The 19,683-nt window shown below is 45.7% G+C and overlaps 2 protein-coding genes across 12 annotated transcripts in view; one reads left to right on the forward strand and one right to left on the reverse strand.

Annotated features, from left to right (window-relative positions):
• The first annotated feature begins 3,669 nt into the window (after positions 1–3,669).
• On the forward strand, positions 3,670–13,380 carry CD180 (CD180 molecule). Its single transcript, XM_083816650.1, has 3 exons — positions 3,670–4,501; positions 6,786–6,952; positions 7,627–13,380. The coding sequence occupies exons 1-3, from the start codon at positions 4,271–4,273 to the stop codon at positions 9,350–9,352; spliced, it is 2,124 nt and encodes a 707-aa protein (XP_083672776.1). The 5' UTR covers positions 3,670–4,270; the 3' UTR covers positions 9,353–13,380.
• Positions 13,123–19,683, reverse strand: part of MAST4 (microtubule associated serine/threonine kinase family member 4) — a 303,813-nt gene continuing 297,252 nt past the window's right edge. For all 11 annotated transcript variants that reach the window (XM_083816619.1, XM_083816622.1, XM_083816623.1 and 8 more), the window contains one exon: positions 13,123–19,477. In XM_083816619.1, coding sequence (XP_083672745.1) covers positions 15,612–19,477 — 3,866 coding nt within the window. In that variant the 3' untranslated portion in view covers positions 13,123–15,611. The remainder of the gene's footprint in view (positions 19,478–19,683) is intronic.

Raw genomic sequence — 19,683 nt, forward strand, 5'->3', positions numbered from 1 at the left:
GTTGGACCTACAGATGCAGCCCCATTTCCCACGTGTCAGTCTGAAATTTGGCACGCAAGCCTTGTGCATCCCAGTTTGGCAGAGCCTGTCTGTATTGTTCGGAGGGGGGAGGGATGGCTTGTTACTAATCATGGAAATCTGCATTTTATGTTGGCTTCATATGAGCAATACAACACACAGGGAGTGAGTATTTTGCCTGCTTAGCAAGGAACAGAAACCCTATTTCTGGGGCAGAGAGAAAGCTTAGAGCTCTTTCACAGAGTAACAGAGGCTCCAGAGGATCTCAGATCCTCAAAGCACCTTCCCAGTGAGATTTTTTTGAAAAGTCACAAGATGCTCAAGGAGGGTGACACAACAACAGGCCTTATACAGGAACAGTATCTGCAGGGAAAGTCTAGCAGGCATCCCCTTTGCAGATGAAACATGGACACACACAGCATCCGTAATTCATGAGCCTGTAATTCCCATCATCAGCTTCCTAGCATTTTGTCCTGACCGTTTCCAGTTGTGTTTGCTCACAGGACTTCACGTGGTGTCGCATGTCCCGGCCACAGCCAGCGCCAGTTTCCTGGCTGATACGGAGAGAGCACAGGATGCAGGCGCGGGGCCAGGAAGCCCGGTGTCCGCGCTGTCTCTAGCAAGCAGAAAACATGAGCTGAATTTTGTTCACTCTGCATAATAAAATGGCACCGATTCCCTCCCCCAAAAGCACACCAGCCCCAGTGCCGCTCCCCCAGAAATCCTTTTGGAAGCTGCCTCAGGTAAAACACACTTGAGAACAAAGTGTCTGTGGAGACGGCAGGCAAGGGAGTTCTCACGTTATTCATTTGGGATATTTCTATACCAAGTGCTGAAGTCACAGCCCTGGCCAGGTTCTCTCTCTTTCTGAAGTAGCACCTGGGTGTCTATCCATGCGGATGGTTAGCTCAGGCCACGGAAACTGCAGAGTGAAGTTGCGGTGTTCTTTCATCATTAACCTCAACACCAGTGCCAGGGGAAAGAAACTGGCACTTTGGCCCTCCACCAAGGAGCCGTGGCAGAGCAAAGCAAAGCAGAGGAATTCCTGGGGTGGGGGAGATGCTGCGGACCCAGAAACATGCACCAGATGGGCTGGTGCTGAGCCAGGAAGCAGCCCTGACGCCCCTGTCCCCTTCGTGTCCCCTCCACTCTGGGGACATTTTGTCAGATGTCGGTGATGTAGCTCGCACCAGCGTGTGTACAAGCAAAGGCACAGAAGCCCACGGGGGAAGAGCCCATGCAGATTTTCCTGCTAAAAAAAACACCAGCCTGGGGCAGATGCTCTCCTGCTGAAATGTGCAAGCTCGTGGCACAGCAGGACGGGGTGCTTTTGGGGCGGCACACAGCAGCAGCAGGAGAACAGGCACAGCCCAAATCCCACTGCCTCAGGGAAACACGGCTCCAGGTTTTTAACACGAAGAATTCAAATAAATCATTCAGGCGTGTATCTCTTTCTTTGAAAAACTACAAAAAAAAGGAAATCTTGAAATCCATCCTTGAAGGAAATGACTAAAAATTGTTTTAACCCTTTAATCCTGCATAGACAGGTTTTGGAAGCCCCGCTGTGCTGGGTGGTAAATGCCTTCTTGTTCAGAGCTGAGACTGACACAATTCACCTCTTGTTTAACAACTAGTTAACATCCTATAGGCCTGCTGAATGGATTTAATGCGATACAGGGTTTCCCCTAGAGCTGACCATCCATCCTCTTGCCCCAGCAGCAAGTCCCAGTGAGGCTCCTGACAGACTCAGGACAGCAAGGAAAAACGGGACCCACCACTGTGGGGCCAGGAACTGGCGTCCTGATAACTCCAGCATCCTGATAACAGCCTGTGCTGACGCAAAACCCGCGTCCGTGCCATGCTGGCCAGGCCGACGAGATGGCCAGGACCCACACTGCCTCGGTGGTGGCTTTGAAGCAGGGGACAGGCCATGGGGGATGTGGGCACAGGCTGCGGGTGACTCACGCCTTTTGGTAAGCCTTGTGAGCTGTTTCTCCTGTCTAGCTCAAAATCAGTTTAAAATAGAGAACTCAAGGAGGATGGTGGTGAGGTGTGCATGTCCCTCTAAGGGAGTTTTTTTTGTTTTTTTTTTACCACAGGGGGACTGCAACAGGTTTGTGGGGTTGTTGGCTGCAGGAGGGGTGCTGCAGAGGGGCATCTTGCTCAGCCTCTGGCAGAGCTCACCGTCAAGGAGCAATCATCAGTGCTGGTGGTTTGCATGCTCTCGAATCCCCCACTGTCAGAGGGGGGATAACAAAAAAAAAAACAAACAAAATTATTAACAGGAAAATGCTGGTGAGGGGACTCACCTAGCAGGCTTACAGCCCTCCTGAGCAGGCATGCGGTGACAGATGAAGGGTGCACCCAGCACCTTGGGACAGCAAACACCGCCACCATGAGCAGAAACCATGCAAGAAGGGCATTGCTCCCTGCTCAAGGTGGGACCCGAGCCCAGGACAGGACCCGACCCGTGGTTTGCTCCCTTATGAGCACAAAGAGCTAAATTAATCAGGTGGGCACGTGGGGGAAACAGTTCACACACCTCTCATCACTAGGCTGTTACTGGGACCGCTTGTGCACCTCAACACACAGTGGAACGTCGGTCACCCGGTATCACTTTTATAATGAAATCTTCATTACCCCAAACTGAAGCAGACCCTGGGATTATTTGCATCATAAACCCTCCCATTTCTCCACAAATAAATAATTAAATCTCTGGAGTCATTTCTATCCTGTTGTGTCATATGTGAATTCCACGACACATAAGGATGTTATTTGCACAACAGTAAAACGCAGGATTAGCTTCAGCTGCTTTCCCCTCCTGATTTAAAGGACTTTTCTTCCAAAATAACTGATTCACTTTAAAACTGAGGTTTCTGGTGTGGGTGGTTTGAGGTAGCATTCATGCCACCAGGGCTGACAGCCTCCCAGTAGCAAGAGGAAGGGTGCAAGTCAAAGCTGCTGCCAACCAGGAAAAATCCTTAGCCTTGGAGTATTAGCATGGAAAACTGCAAATAAACAAGCAGCAAACACCCCAAACAACAAATTCCCTGAGCTTTTTGCTACCAGCTGCAGGGGGAGCAGGATTTCCAGCAAACGTGGAGCTGGCTGGGAAAAATGCAGAGAGCATTCGCATACCGGTGCAAAATGGAGTGAGCTTTTCAGCTCATCGTGCAGGGCTGAGCAAGGTGCATTTGTGCTTGAACAGTGGGTACACCAACAGCACACAAGTGGTTTAAGCAAGGATGCAATATGGGTCTGTACTTTTTAAGCACTTTAAGCACTGCTCCTGTATGGTGATGGCCCCTCTCTCCCTAGTTAGTTACAGGGATGAGCACAGCAGCAGCTTAGGCAAAATGCAATGCACATATCAGCTCCTGCTACTGGTTCTGCCCAGGGTTGCTTTGCCATCGCTTGTGTTCACTCTCCTCTTGTGCCAATGCAGCTCTGAAGCCACTGGTTGCAGCAGCCCTGCTGGGAGGTGCTGCTCAGCACATGAATGCTCCCCATGCCAGTCCAGTGCTGCATCTCACTTATTTGAAAAGACACTTTTCACCCCGCAGGCTGCCTTTTTTCTTGTAAATAAATAAATAGTAAAATAATAATTTAAAAGAAAAAAAAAAAAAAAAAGATCTATCTGCCAGGGTGAGCACACTACCCTGTTGGGGTGGTGGGGTGGTAAGCACTGGATGCTCCTGGGACTCCGGATCCCCTCACTTGCAGGAGCTATGCACATGCCCATCCTGGGGTGGTGAGAAATATTGACCTCCTCCAGAAAACTGATCATTACTCATAATTCAAACACGAATAGAAGGTGTCCACTTCCAGACTCAGCTTTTGATTTTCAGCTTTGTTTCTAATGAGTGAAGCTGTTTTCAGCAGTGACCCTTTTTGTAACAACATAGGCATAAGGCTTTTGCCTGTATCTTAATTGCTTTACAAGTTCTCATGAATTTCACAAGCAATACACCAATTTTTGTGTGGCTCAGACTTCCTTTTATAATTATATTCCCCACAGGTGAATACTGCATTCTCATCTCCTCTTTCTTTGCTCCACCTGTTTCACATACAGCTAACAGCTCCACCACACTTAATGGGGATGTTTTGTTCTACACAAGCATAAGCAATACCCATTTCCTTCACCTTCCATTTTCAAAATCTGTTCTGCCCCAGAAAAGCATCCGTGCACAGTCATTTGACTATATTTAAAGTGCGGAAGTTCCTCTTTCAGTCTGAAACTACCGCTGTGCTCATGCTGAGGAGGAGATTTAGCAAGCGTAACATTTTTCTTCGTACAACCTGCTCTCAGCAAGCTCACCCAGTTCATTTGACCCTTGCTGCTCTGTCTCACTTTCTTCAAGGGAAGATACCAGGCAGCCTGCCTTGCTCTGCCATGGGATGTGGCTCATGCCTCCTCATCGCCACCGTGCTCGCCTGTGCCAGCTACGGAGCCACCAGCGCGGCAGACACAATGTGCACCGAGGTGAGTGGTGGCCGCTGGTCTCTCTGCAGGTCAAGCACAGAGGTTGGATCTGGCTGGCACTTCCCAGTTGGCATCCAACTATTTGAATCGAAGAGAGGTTTCTCTGGGGGCTGGACGCCTTTGTCAGGGCTGTAAGCAGGTGTCGTGACACGTGCTCGGTGACACGCGCTGCTTTCCCACCTCTTGGCACACACACACTCCCTCCTGCCGCTGCCCCTTCATAGAAACCAGGCTGGGGCTCCAGGGAAGTGAAAAGGAAGGCAAAAAGCTCAAGGGGATCTCTCAGCAGAGCCAGAAAGGGGGCAGGGGCAAGGATTTTTTCTCCTATGCTACGTTCTCCGTCCAGCATCTTGTGTGCAGGGTAAGATGATGGTGGCTCTGTGTGCCATTTGACAGGCACGCTGTACCCAATGAGCACAGTGAGATAGCACCAGGGTTTTTCAAGGAACAAAGTCTGACCCATGAGGTTTTTGTTTTTCATTTTAAAAAGTGGGAGACAGAGTGGGGCAGAAGGCAAGGATTTGGGTTCAGGGAAGGAGCACTGTGGAAACCAGCCCTTCTCCTTGCACAGCTGGAGCCTGCAGCAAATTCTTTATCAAATTAAATATACAAACACCAGAGCATCCAGAGCTGTACAGCAGGATGCCCCAGGGGATGGCTCCTCCCCAGCTCCCTCAAAGCCCTGCTCTGTGCCCTGCAGCATTGCTAGAGAGTGAGCTCAGCACTTTGTTTTGGTGCTAAAACACAGGCACCGCTCTCCTTTGCAGTGACAGCTAGGTGGCTGTCGTCTGTCTAAACCACACATTGCAGGGGGCAGCCCCAGGGCTTCTTAGCTGCATGTTGATATAGAAGGCATCATCTTTTCTGAGTCTATATTTTGCTATTTCCACAGTTACCAGCACCAGTTGGGTGCTCAGCACGGCAGGCTTGGGGCCACCTTGTCTGTCACCTCCCTCCCCACGAGGCACACACTGGGCCCCAGGCAGGGTGAGAGGCAGTGAGGCGGCAGAGGAGCCATGTCCCAGCAGTGTGTTGGTGAAAACCCCCGCCCGCTTCCTCCCACCAGCTTCCCCTGTGCTCCCCAGCTGCCCTCAGGGACAGGCATTGCACCCAAATGAGAGGACGAACGCGTTCTCCCTCTCTGTCCCTTGACAGACACTGCTCTCCCTGCTCCAGCCTTTGCCACCTGCCTGCGCATCCCAGACCACTTTGACTGCAGCACGCACCACACTGCTGCTGCCTCCTCCCTCTCCTCCTCCTCCTCCTCTTCCCTGAGGACTTGCAGACCCCTCACATTGCATTGCACAAGGCCTCCCCGCATGCTGCTGGGCGTACATGGCAATGGGAGCACTCCCCTGCACTGGGAAGTGATGTCCCAGAGGATGTCAGGACACCCCAGTCGACCTCCTCACAAGCAGAGCGTCTCAGGGCACCCCCTCTGCCAGAGCTGCAGCCCCTGAGCGGCCCAGGGGACACGTCCCCAGCGGGTGTCCTGTGGCCTGACAGCCCGAGGTCTGGCCCAGCAGTGTGGGGAGGCCACTGGGGGCTGTGGGACAAGGCCATGGTCCTACCACAGGCCCAGGCTCTGCAACAGGCTCAGGCTGCGGCTGGCTGCTGGGCAGTCAGCAGGCAAAGGCACGTCAGGCATGTTTAATGAGTCTTCTCTGGTATTTACAGGGCAGACTGCATACAGACCAATTCGTTTTTACTTAAACTGAAAAGCCCTGATATAAATTTTAAAGGCCCGGCATATCAGATAAGATCTCGGTCTATCACCAGCTACACATTCCTGCCATTCCCGCACCGCAGAGCGTAACTGCAGTTGGTATCCAATTAATTTGGATGTGTTCCTCCTAGAAACATTCCCAGGCCTGCTCTTTTTTACCTCCTCACTGCAAGATTTTTGCTTAGACTTCTCCAAGAGTAATCTTTGTTACAAGACTCATGAAATTCAGAATTCAAAACTACTTTGTGGGGATTTCATCTAAGGGATTAATAATTCATCCAGAATGGTAAACAATCCTCAAATGTGCTAACTTGGATAAGAAAGTACTCCAGATGAGACACACTTCAAATTAGCACAAGATTCAAGGTGTGTGTTTTAAAAACAGACTTCACAAAACCCGAAGGGCAGTGCGTTTCAAGCCTGAGATGGTGTTTCATAGGGTTCTGGCTGCTACATTTTTAAATAATTCAAAATTCTGTTTGTTTTTTAAAGTGTGGTAGTTTCCTATCTATATTCACAGTACATACCTCTTTGAGTTTCACTGTATGTTTTCCACAGATTACAGTGAATAAAAGCTACAGCTGTGAAGGTTTAGGACTGAGGGAGATTCCTGGAACACTACCTGTCACAACAGAAATCCTTGACTTCAGCTTCAACATGCTCCCTTCCCTCCAGAGCTCAACCTTCTCTGGGCTGAAGTCTCTTCTCTACTTGGACTTGACAAGGTAGGGGAGATCATCCTTACTTCTGCACATCACCTTGGTCACCACCACCCCCTGCCCTTGTCCAGAGCTGGAGACTTCTGATGCGCACCAGAGCAGCATCTTGCTGCCTTCACAGAGAAGCCACCAGCAGCACTGCTGAGGTATTTTACTAAGCGAAGACTGATTTGCTTGAGCAATGTCTAGGCTTCTCCTCCAGAGGCAGTCATTTGCAGGGCGATGGATGAAATGTATATTTTCTGCGTACTACTATTGCTAAGACCAACAAAGTCACTAGAGCAATTTTTTATGCACTTTTCGATATTGTTCACTAAAACCTATGGAAAGATATGTTTGGGCCTTGTAAATGCTTGATTTTTTTTACAGGAAAATTCATTTTATTAAGTTAACGACACTAAAAAGCTCATGTCTCCCTGATATCCACAAAAGCTTTCCCACACCCATCATTTCAGGGAAGGATTTTCTGCTATTGTACAGCTTCCTCCCTAGAATTCTGTATTTAAACATGAGCTTACAAATACTGGGCAAGCATCATTGGAAAAGATAGACACTTTTATCCCACTGAAGGCAACTGATCATGAGTTTTTACATACTTGATGTGCAGTTTGGGGTATCGGGTATTTAGCGAGAGTTTTGCAGGACAGGCCACTAATGCTGGTTTCTATTGCTCTCTCAAGATGTCAGATCAGCTGGGTGTACGAAGGTGCCTTTCACAACAACAAGCATCTGCAGACCATTGTGCTGACCGGAAACCTGCTCATGTTCTTATCTGACACAGCATTTGCTGGCCCTCAGTCCCTGAAGCAGCTTGTCTTAACAGAGACGGGAATAACCACAATATCCTTTATCCCAATGACAAATCTGGACAGCTTGGATACCCTCCTCTTGGGTAGCAACCACATCTCTTCATTGCAGCTCCCTCTCAACTTTCCAACTCAAAACCTCAAATACCTTGACTTTCAAATGAACCACATAAGAGTTATTACAGCAGAAGATGTCAGCATTCTTCAGAAGACCAGTAACATAACTCTCATCTTTAAAGGCAATGATATTTTACGTGTTGAACCTGGAGCTTTCCAGTCCCACTTCTACACCTTGGACTTCGGGGGCTGCACGGACATCCCTGGGGTCCTTGCAGGGATACAGAACTCTGTTGTCCAGACCCTTTGGTTGGGAACATTTCAAGATGTGGAGAAGGAACCTGACATAACCCCAGATGTTTTGCAAGGCCTCTGTAACATGTCTGTCAAGGATCTCTATTTGCAACTACGGCACTTCAGAAACCTAAACGCTGACACATTTCGCTGCTTGACCAAGCTCCGAAAGCTGGACCTAACTCACACCCACATCAGCTCCTTGCCCCCTGGCATCAGTGGTATGAGCTCGCTAAGGGAGTTAGTTCTCAACATCAACTCCTTCGAGCACCTCTGCAACATCAGCTCTGCCGCCTTCCCCTCTCTCACCCACCTCCATGTCAAGGGAAACTTGGAGACACTGCATCTGGGCTCTGGCTGCTTGGAGAAACTGGCAGAGCTTCAGCACCTCGATTTAAGTCACAGTCACATTGAAAGCCCCGACTGCTGTAGCAAAGCGCTAAGTGGCTTGAAAAGTCTTCGGCACCTGAATCTGAGTCACAACACAAAGCTCCACCTCCGAGATGTGCTCTTAGAGGAAGGCAGTAGCCTGGAGCTGCTGGACATAGCTTTCACTCATCTTCACGTTGACACTTCACAGGGTCCCTTCCAAAATTTGCATCTCTTGAAGGTCCTGAATCTTTCCTCATCCTCCATTAATACCAGCATTCAATATCTCTTTCAAGGCCTGGAAAACCTCGTGCTCTTGGACCTTAGTCAAAATACCTTTGAGTCAGGAATTGTGCCAAAGAACAAACTGTTTCAACAGTTATCCAAATTAGAGGTGCTAATTTTGTCGTCCTGTGAACTGATTGCAGTGGACAACCAAGCATTTCACAGCCTCAGGAAGCTACAGCATGTTGATCTGAGCCACAACAAACTTACTGCATTCAGCACAGATGTATTTTCAAAACTCAAGAGCATCTACCTCAATTTTGCCTACAATAGGATCCGTACTGTACCCCGTGACCAGCTAGAGTCCCTACCTGCCCACAGCGTAATCAATTTAAGTTACAACCCCCTGGAATGCACCTGCTCCAACATTGGTTTAATCACCTGGTGCAAGCAGAACCCAGATAAAATCAAAGACCCTGAAGGAACAACGTGCTCTGAACCCAAATCGCTGGCCGGGGTTCTGCTGGTCACTGTCTCACTCTCCTGTGGGATCAACACTGCAGGAATTGTTGCAGTTGTCCTGGCAGTTTTATCCTGTGGTGCCATCGCCATTTGGGGCGCTCACTATTTCAAGCGAAATTATCAGCAAATCTAAGTTTATGATGGGCGCTTAGTGTAAAGAGATGTACAGTAACTGGATTAGGATGAAAGGCAACTTACCTTTTTTTTCACGTGGCCCTGTATTTCATTTAACTTTTGTAATGTCTTTCCATTTTTATTATCATTTTAAGAAAAATAATAAAATCTTTTATATGATCTTGGAAAATAAACTGTGACCTGGGTTTTGGAAACGAATAACTTCTCTTAAGGAGATGCCCAGTTCATCTCTATGCTAGCATCGCTGTCACAGCCACTGGGGCTAAGGCACCTATAGAAGGAAGATCCAAGAGATGAAATGCAAGATTTGTTCCTTAAAAAAGAACATAACAATAAACTCTCACCCTCTCACTCTTAATCAATTGCCCTTGAGAAACAGCTTTGTTTGAGAGCTGGCACTAATGTATGCTGCTCAGTTAACAAGGAAAAGGGGGGGAAAAAAATCAAAACTTCCTGTGAAGGACTGGAGCAATGCTCCTATAGTCACATAAGACCAACTCCTGCAGGGCAGACCACAATAGCCTCTATCACATTTCTGATTAAATTCTGATTAAAAGAGTATGTGTATTTGGCCAAGCGATGGGAGCTTGCTGCGTGCCCCTTTCCCATAACATGACTTTTGGCACTAGGGCTTTGCCAGCAGGCTGACCCCGCTGCACAGGCACAACCTGGCAGGACATGGCCCGACATGGCCCCTCTGCCTCCACAGAAGCCCCAGCAGCACGCGGAGTCCCGGTCTGTCCACAGCAAGGCTCCTGGCTGCATGCAACCAGAAGTCGTGGTCACTCCTTGAACATTCTCCAAGCTCTCGTTGAGCAATTTCCACCTGGGAATACAAAAACTCAGCTTCAGCTCCTGGCCCAAAAAAAATTCCCTGAAATCTTCTTGTATTTATCTGCCCATAGAAAATTTCAGATTCTGGGCACCAGGGTGCCTCTCCTTGCAGCTCTCCATGCTGCTTATAGACACTCCCCGTTCCTGCTGCTGCTGAGAGGCTCTCAGAGACCTGCTCCTGACCCTGCAGGCAGGCGCTGTGTTTGAACCCACAAGCTGTGCAGCATCAAAGCTGCCCTCGGTGCCCGCATCAGTGAGCAGTTCCTTAATGACGGATCTGAGATGTCACCAAGCCAGCCAGGCAGCCAGAGGACAACCCGACCTGTCCTCAACAGCCAGGCAGTTCAGGATACAAGGCTCCCTCCCTCTGCAAACACAACTGGTTAAACAAGTCAATGCCAATAATCGCACTGCCTGATGAACGTCAGTGTGGGTACCCCTCAAGAGCGACCTGACCTACAGCTTCAGTTATTTCCCTCACCAACTTGTGGGTTCAGGAAAGCAATAGATAAGTGGCTAAGCAAAAAGAGCATGGCATAGTTCATAGCGTGGGTTAAGCACTAAAAATTGCTGCAAAGATCAGGAGATTTGCAAATATCTGTGACTTGAAGGGAATGCAGCGTGTTGTGCTGGTACTCACTTCCTGATACACTGCTTCGTTTGGATTTTGGCATTTCATTTGGATTTAAGCATTAACAGTTTCTGAAATGCTCCCCAGCATCACAGGGTAGATTTGCACATGGACTTCAGTCAGTTAAAACTTGAAGCTGTCTGAAAAGGCAAAATAGTGAATGTGTTCATGTGCAAGATACATTTGAGCGTGGCATGTTAAGTACAGACCTTTCTGCAACTCTCTCCCTTCCACACAACTTGTGTTATCTTCATCTGATGCCAGTTTTGTTTCCTCTGTGATTTACATTAGTGTCACCTACGCAGAGCAGGCTCTCTGCTTTTATTATCCTGTAAAACACCATTCATTAGGACACTGTAAACAACAGTGCTGAGCCACGTATATAGTATATAGAGTATACACAAAAATCCTGAATACAGGGAGTGATTATTCTGAAGGAACATTTTTACATAACACACCAAAATGTCCAGATTATATATTATTTTTTTGAAGTCCAAAGATTTAGTCTTGTATTACTTAGCACAGATGTATATGGAACGTGACAGTAGATTTATTTTTCCTTGTAGAATTTGTTTACCCAATCAAGCTCTGATCTAATGCGCTCCTTGGTGTCCTGTCAGGACTTTTATTTTTCAAGTGCAGCCAAGGAGTCAGCGTGCAGGGACAAGGGAACTGCCTGAGGTGAATGGTGCTCAACAGAACCCAACTCACTCCTGGGATACAGGTGTCACTGAAACCATGGTATAACACAAAGCTTACATATACTAAAGATATAGTCACTGAAAGGAAAAACTGATGCCACCCAAGCCATGAACTGGGACATCTGTACACCCTTTCGTATCTTCCAGTCCTGCAATTTATTCTTTGAGCTGCTAAGTACTTTCTGAATACAATCATGACATCCCTGCTAATTCTTGCCAATCTCAGGAGAAAATACAGAGCCCAAAGGAACCTTGCAAGCTGGAAGTTCAGTTCTTGAAGAGGGAAGCCCACATTTCTCTTTCAAACTGTGAAAAGGACTCCCAACCCAGGTGAGACGCAGGCTCTTCTTACAATGGCAGAAGTGAGGATGACAGGCCATGCCAAATCTGATGGTCAGCATTTCTCTCCTGACTTCTCCTTCCTCAACACAAACCCCCTTACACCACCCCTTTCTGCTGGCCCCGAGTGCTGTGGGGATTTGTGGATGTGCAGCTTTCTACAGTTCCCCACCGAGGGATGGCTACTGCTGTCCACAGTCAGAGACAGCACAGCAGGCAAGGCAGTCACATACAGTCAATTCTCAACTCTGGTCATTTCCTTTCCCCAAGCTGCTGGATCCCCCTCTCCGCTCCCATATTCATGCACATCCCCTGCCACTGTACCAATTTTGCAGAGCATCTGTCTTCTGCTGGGTTTCGGCAAGTTAGAAAGGCTGGGGGTAACTTACTGGTTTCATTCAGAGAACACAACACAAGTGATTCTGTAATGCAGATGCACTTGGTTTTGTAGAGGTGAAAAGCACAGAGAAAAACACACCAGTAAAACATGAACAAAAATAACCTGGCACATGCCAAACAGGTGTGCAAAGCTCCTTTATCAGCCATTGGCAGTAGAACAGTAAGGACGTGGGGATGTGCTCCTCTACAAGAGACAGAAAGATGGAAATTAGGGGAGCAATAGTCCTGCCCGTTGCTTCTCCTGACAGAAGGATTTGTCTCCATCAAAGTGGCCACTGGGCACTAAGGGGCTCTGCTCCACCTCCTCCGCCTGGCTCTCTGCATCTTTTGTATTACGTGAAACAAAATAGTAAAGGGAGATTTGAATACATTCAAGGGTAGAGATTTCAAAACTGAAGAAATGTTGCACTTAACACTCATGCTTCATGAATTTTTTAAGGCGGAGAATTTAGCATGAATTAAAAAAAGATAAAGATTTGGTGTTTTGAGAAGGTACTGAAAAACACCCTAACTTATTGTAGTGAATGATTATATAAGCCTTGGAGGAGGGATCGAAGTCTCACATTTCAGGTTGCTGCAGCTGTTACTGGCAGTCAGGGTACGCTGTCCATCCATGCGCCTACCTACTGAGCAGCAGTGCAGTGGTGCTAGCCATTGCCTGACATGAGATACTCAGCTCTCCAAACCTCCTCCTCCTCTAGACCAGACAACGATTCTCATGCAAAATCCTTGGCCAGCACATGCCTGAAGGGGTGCACTGGGTTGGTCTGAGGGAAGAAAACTGCCCACCTCTGAGTACAGCAGGGATGTGCCTGAAGTTACGTGAGTGAAAGCAATTCAATGGAAAATACTAACACAACAGTGTTTCATGCTGAATTTTTATTTCAATGTTATGCAACTGCATAAGTATAAATAATTGTGTTCAATATGCAACAATTATGACATCCATAAGGAGTTTCTTAGAGAAAATAAGACTGCAAACACTTTATTGCACAGACCCTAACTTTTTTTTTCTTTTTCTTTTTTTCTTTTTTTTTTGTCTCTCTTTTTTTTTTTTACTTTTTTTTTTTTTCTGGTAAGCTGAGCAATCTACAGCAGTAAGCTACAAAGGAACACATCAAATCTACAATCACAGAAAGACTGACCAAGTAGCACACAGGTAGGAGGATCTCTAACAGCTCACTGATAAGGTAAGCACCAACAAACGAACAGGTACTACATAAACACAAGCGTACGCACTGTTACACTTCCAAAATGCAAAAAACTTATTTGTCAGAAGTGATAATGAACTATACAAAATATACATAAAGGTATACTGTAAACAAATAGCTAGATGTGCTTTAAAGGAAACAAGAGGAGAGTTAAAAAAATGCAGAAGACTGTAAACTAGGAAATACCTCCCAGACAGAAATGTTATATTGAAGTGCATTAGCGTTCATTTGTAGTAACTGCCAAAGCACAGATAAACTGTAAATGTTGAGACCATTTTCTCTTCAAAACTGATCAAAAATTACCCATCACTCACTAGCTCCTCTGTGAATGCACCAAAGGCAGTGCATATGTTCTAGTGTCACATAAAAAATCAGAAGTTGTTGTTTGTGATTTTCTTTCCATAGCAGGTTTGTTGTAATCCAACTCAACTAATTAGTGTAATAAAGCATTTCCCAGAGGGAAATTAATTCTGCATACTATCAGTTGTCAATCAAACCTCCGAATCAAGATTATACTGTGCTTTTAAGAACAAATTTCTAGCTTTTGAGACAGAAAAGACAATCCGTAACCCCAATGAAACAGGTATGGGCCTAGGTCTAGTTTAGCTACATAAAACAGAAATAAGCAAAACCACCATTCTGTTGATCCCAATCATTTAAAAACACATATCTGCAAGGATATTGTGTAGTGCTCCTGTACATGTTTCATGTTTTACCTTTCATCCTTCAAAACAAACTAATAATCCCCACACTAAAATGATCCAAGTCTACATGTTCCACAGTATACAAAATTTAAATAAGGCTTAGCAAAAGTAAAAACACAGTCACATTCTAGCACCAAATAGCTCCAACAGGTTCCTTTGTTACAAAATGCTTCTTTTATAATTACAGTATTACTCTTTTTTTTTGCATACAAATAAAAAGATTATGTTATGAAATGTATGGAGCTACTCAATGCATTTAGAAATTAATGTGAAACCCAGAATTTCTTGCTAAAAAACAGCAAGTTAAAAGTCTACAACATAAGGCCCCAGCTACATATTAAAATGTATCGGATGTCCTGAACTTTTTTTTTTGAAGATATGATACTGGAACTGCTTTTTTTCCTTTTTACCCTAATTGCCATAAAATAGAAAAAAAAAAAAAAGCTACAGCTGTATGAAGCTAATTATGCAGGCCTAGATGCCATAACACACATCCTCTAAATTCGTCAAAACCCATGATGAACATAATAGTACTGCAAGTCATGTGCTTATATTTGTGCCTCACACTGTAAGGGCCTGAATTTAAAAAAGCTGAAGGAAACCAAGAGAGGGTTGCAGCAGAAACCAAAGACACGGCGTGTGCTTCAGAGTCTCGGCCTTGTCTGAGGGGAAGGTGACAGAATACACTCCCAGCAGACAGGACCAGCACAACCATTCCACCAGAGAACACAACTCTTCCTGGGATGCCGTGATAGCCAAGCGCTCTTCCCTTATCTTTAATCACACCCACTCTACCAGGCAGGCTTTGTGCAGTAGGGAGATGCAGTTAGATCTTGTGTTAGATCTGGTGAAGCAGTTAGCCAGATATACTACTATCAAAATCTGATTACTAACAATACATGTAAAAACTCACAATAACTCACCATGTTTATTCTTTTCTTGTATTTTTACCTCTAGCTAGGATTTTTAGTAAGTAAAAATGTGGCATGTTTTTATCCTCCAGGTTAGACCAATACTTGTGCACGTCCACGCCACTTGTGAGTTTTAGTAATTCAGTTTCATATTTGAGTATGGCAAATAAGTAGCAAAGCAACTATCTTTAAAAAAGGGAAGAGTAAACAATGCAATCAGCAGCAAAGTATATATGCTACATTCAAACCCCAAACACATCACCAGGTATTTACAGAGAAAATCATTTCTTCAACAGCTTTCAGCTGTTTATCTATTTTTGTACAAATACTATATGGTAACAGTTTTACCGGTTAACATTGGGAAGGCATTTTGAAAAAAAAGTCCTTTCTATATATCCCCATTCTTTTTTGTCAGTGACATGAAAGCTTTGCCACACAAAGACACTACACAGTGCTGGTTTAAAGATGGTCAAAATATATTGTCTTTGTTTCAGCTAGTTTTGAAGTTATATCTGCAGGTAGTACAGTCAACAGTTTTTTTTGTGAGGACTGCTCCGCAAAGCTTCCTTTCCTCGCCGCTGCCGAGCTGAGTCTTTGTCATTAGAAAGTGCATTTTGGCGGTCAGGTGTGGTTGCTGACCTAGATAAATCTTTACCTACATTCTGTTTTCTTGAAGCAGACTGCTGAGCCTGAACAGCATCTTTTCCCTTTACATCCACAGTGTTAACAAAAGACTTTTCTTGATTTCCAGGTTTCCCCCCAGTGTTTGAAGTAGAGTGGTGGGCTTCTACTACAACAGCAGCACTGTGCAAGGTCACCAGTGACACACTTTTAGTCATTTCTGCCTTACCATACCCTGTGGAAGAGGTGCTTTTCTTACTTAGTTCCTTGCAGCTGGCCGCAGGAAGCTCAGGTGAAGCTGCTTTAACCTTTGCTGAAGATGCATCACTCTTCTCTGAAGACAAAACAAATGCTTCTTGCCTACATTCAGAGAAATTGGCTGAACTAGTCAGTGGTTTTCCTGGCATTGCAGCCACATGACAAGAACTTTGCCCACTGGCACCTGACAAATGTTTCATTGCAGCCTGTTTGTTTGCATCCTCTGGCTGTTTTTGATTAACTTGTCCTTTCCCTTTTGAATCTTGAGAGCATTTGCTACTTGTGGTTGATTTTTCTGCTCCTTTTGCTCTGGCATCACTGTTTGTGAGGCAAAGGGTGGGCTCTACTTTCCCACTGTCGTGTTGAACATAAAGTGCATCAGTGCATGTTTTTCCTTCGGGTCTTTTATCCGGAGACGTCTGATTACTAGGGCTTCTGTCTGCCTGTTTGCTCAGCATGAGACAGTCTTTCACAGTGGAAAACTTTGGAGACATGGTTTGTTTCTCAGTGAGGTGAAGCAGCTTTTGATCAGCAGATTCCCCAAAGCCTGCTGGTTCTTGCCTTTGCATTTGCTTAGAAATCTCTGGGCCTGTTGGTCCTGGGCAAAGAGCAAAGGATTTGGGTTTGGTGTCAGCAGTGATGGTGCTCACTTGAAGGGTGGATACCAATCCATGCTCAGTAGTCACAGGCTTTTCGACCTGAACATGTTCATTGTTCATTTTTCTCAAAGAACCTGAAACAAAAGAAGAGGGATCTGGCACATTTTTACTGGCATGTTTGCCATCTTTCCGTGAGCTGACAGACACCTGAATAATTGTTTCTTTTTCTTTTGTTTCTGGAGTGCATGGTTTTTGTGAAAAGGTCTGTTTATCCAAGTGCTTAGACTTAGAGGGAGTCACATCAGAAGCAGGCCTGAGCTTATTACTGCTGCTTTCCACACAGGTGGCAGCAGGCTTCACATGTTCTTGAATACCTACATGAACATCTACAGCACAGTTTCTGCTTACAGCATCTCTCGCAGCAGGGGAGACCAGAGCAGTAAGTTGTTGCTGAGGAACTTGGCTGGACTGCATTCTCTCAGTGGTCTGTAGCCTTATGTCAGGGACCTGTTTCTGATCTTTCTTTCCCAAATCTTTGGTGTTGTCCTTCTGCACAGAGGACAGCAGTACAGACTTCTCATTTTTAGGATCACAATCCATTGAGGGTCGTTTGGATGGAGGAGTTTCACTCTTTAACTCTATAGTAACTTTCTTAGACTCACTGAGAACTTTCTGCTTGGTTATATCCCTTTCTACAAAACTAACGACAACAGTGTCTTCTTTGTTTAACTGTTTTAGAGCATCTTTGCTATCCTTAGGTTGTGCCTTGGGACCAGCTGCTTGCATTTTTCCTTGTATCTGAGATGGAATGGCAAAATCAGCAGATTTTTTTTCATTGCTTTTGGAGTAGCTTGTTGTCAGAACATCTGAGACAGATACCTTCAGAGACGACTCCCTGATCACCTCCACCTTTGCAGGGGTAGGTTCACAATTTCTTTGGGTTATTGGCTGTCTGGCAGGCAGCTCCTTTTGCCCTTGCTTCTCTTTGCCTAGAGCTTTTTCAGGAGTGTTCTGAACAGTAGAAAGTTTGCAGTATGTTTGGGTAGTTTTAACACTCTGACTCTGAACAGTGCTGGACTTTGCCTCCACTGAACTGTCCTTCTGTTTTGAAGGGGAGGTGTCTTTCTTTTGAACAGCTTCAACAGAAACACTGATTTTAGCAGCTGGACTAGGAGCCTTTTTCTCTGTCACTACTTCTGCAGCCACAGGCATGACCGGTGGATTTGGAGAACTCTTGCTTATTTGCAGAACCTGAGGTTCTGATATGTTAATTTTGCTAGATTTTGAATAGCTTAACAACTGCTCTTTCTGACAGGCCAGTTCTGCCTTTCCACCACCCTCTTGTGGTGCTGCAGGTTTAGAAGATCCCACATCACTGCTGGCACTCTGTCCTTCTGGCAGTACACACACAGGCGACTCGGTCTTCGAAGCCTGTGGTCCAGAAAGTAAGGCAATGTCTAGTGTGCCTTCTATTGGTTTCAGGCAGGAAACAGACCTCCCATCAAGTTTATATTCTGATGGACTTTTTCTGACAGGTGACTCAGTGGAAATCACGGCTGATTTTTCCACACCCGTTTCTGCTCGGCCATTCAAGGTTTTGAGGGGAACAAAAGAAACGGAATTAATCTGAGCAGCATGTGCACTGTTGATGAATGCTCTACCCTCAGCAACTGTAGTGGAATCCTGCTGTATGCTTATGGGTCTGACTGTGTTAAGTTGAAGGCATTCATGAACATTTGTTGTCAGCTTGGGTTTTAGCACTGGACAGACACTCTCATCTTTTTCTTCAAAGGACAGTTTCTTTCTAAGATAATCAATATTTGCAAGTTTGCCATCTAATCTTTCATATTTGACAAATTCTTTTGTTGGTACATTTTTATCTGTGTTTTCTCCCTTTCCATTAAACATCCTGTCAGAGGACTGCGACGGTACATCCTGCAGTGTACATGGAGGGGAAGTTCTTTTGAAGTCACAGGAAAGGTGACTGAATTCACTAAGCGGAGGCCCATGACACAACGTCTGTGCTTCTAAAGCAATGCACTCATTTGATCTCAAGTTTGCATTCTTTTGAAGGGTGTCTTTGAGTATGCCACCAGCTGACTGGGTCTCCAAAGCAACGATTTTTGTTTCAAACTGATTTGATCTTTCTAATACCTTCTGGAATGCTTTTTTGTCTCTTTCTTCCAATCTTAAGGTATTGGGATTTTCTGGTTCGCTGCTATGTTCATGTAGAGCAGCATTTGCTTTTTCAGCAAAATCTTGCTTTTTCATAACTATCTTGACCTTCAGCTTCTCTCTGTCTAGCTCATCGATGGATTCTTGCCTACCTAATTTACGAGAAATGGGACGTTTCAAGCAGCCCTGTTCTGCAGGCCTGACTCGTGTGAGTGATGGCACATCTGATACATTCTCCTCCAAACTCTGAAGAGTTACTTCCCTCTGGGACAATTCTCTATTCACTTCTTCCTGGGTCACCTCCAGACTGTGTTTTCGTGAACATAAGTGTTTCTTATCACTGGCATAAGAGGGTGCAAGTTTCTCTTCAGATTGGACTCTCTTTAAGAGTGGAGATCGTGGTGGCTCTGCACTCTTTGGCCTAACAATATGCCTTACAATAGTTGGAGGGGAGTGCATTTTGCTAGGAAAAGACTGAGCTATTTTCGTATTTCCAAGTGAATGTCCTAGCAATGGTGATGGAGATCGCTGAGGGGATGTGGGCTGGGGTGTTGGAGAAGGTGTCCGTGCCAGAGGAGAGAGAGGGATGCTGCCAGCTGATTTGCGTCTTCCAGATCTGTATCTTTGCCCACCAAGCTTTGGACCCAAGCCATGAAGAGTGCTGGGTCTTATGTGTCCTGAGCCAGCTGGAGAATTGGGAGCACTTGAACTAGGGGAACTACTCTGGGAAGAATTAGTACCTACAAAAAGAAGAAACAAACCAAGCATGAGATTAGAAGGAATAACTGAATCTTGCCTAGGAGAAGAGTGAGAGGCAGTGCTTGCACTTATCCAAAAAGGATGTGCGCTGTCTGTTCCTATAGTGTTCCAAGATTTGGAAGGTTTTGAGTGACTGGGCTTTAAAACCCTCATCATTCCAGAATGTTGCTATTTCGCCCTTCCACCC

Source organism: Anser anser (assembly GCF_964211835.1).
Source record: "Anser anser genome assembly, chromosome: Z".
NCBI classification, from domain to species: domain Eukaryota; kingdom Metazoa; phylum Chordata; class Aves; order Anseriformes; family Anatidae; genus Anser; species Anser anser.

Coding starts and splice junctions, on each gene's coding strand:
- CD180 (XM_083816650.1), top strand. CDS start 4,271: ATGCTGAGGAGGAGATTTAGCAAGCGTAACATTTTTCTTCGTACAACC. Junction 4,502..6,785: donor CAGACACAATGTGCACCGAG/GTGAGTGGTGGC, acceptor TGTTTTCCACAG/ATTACAGTGAATAAAAGCTA. Junction 6,953..7,626: donor CTCTACTTGGACTTGACAAG/GTAGGGGAGATC, acceptor TGCTCTCTCAAG/ATGTCAGATCAGCTGGGTGT.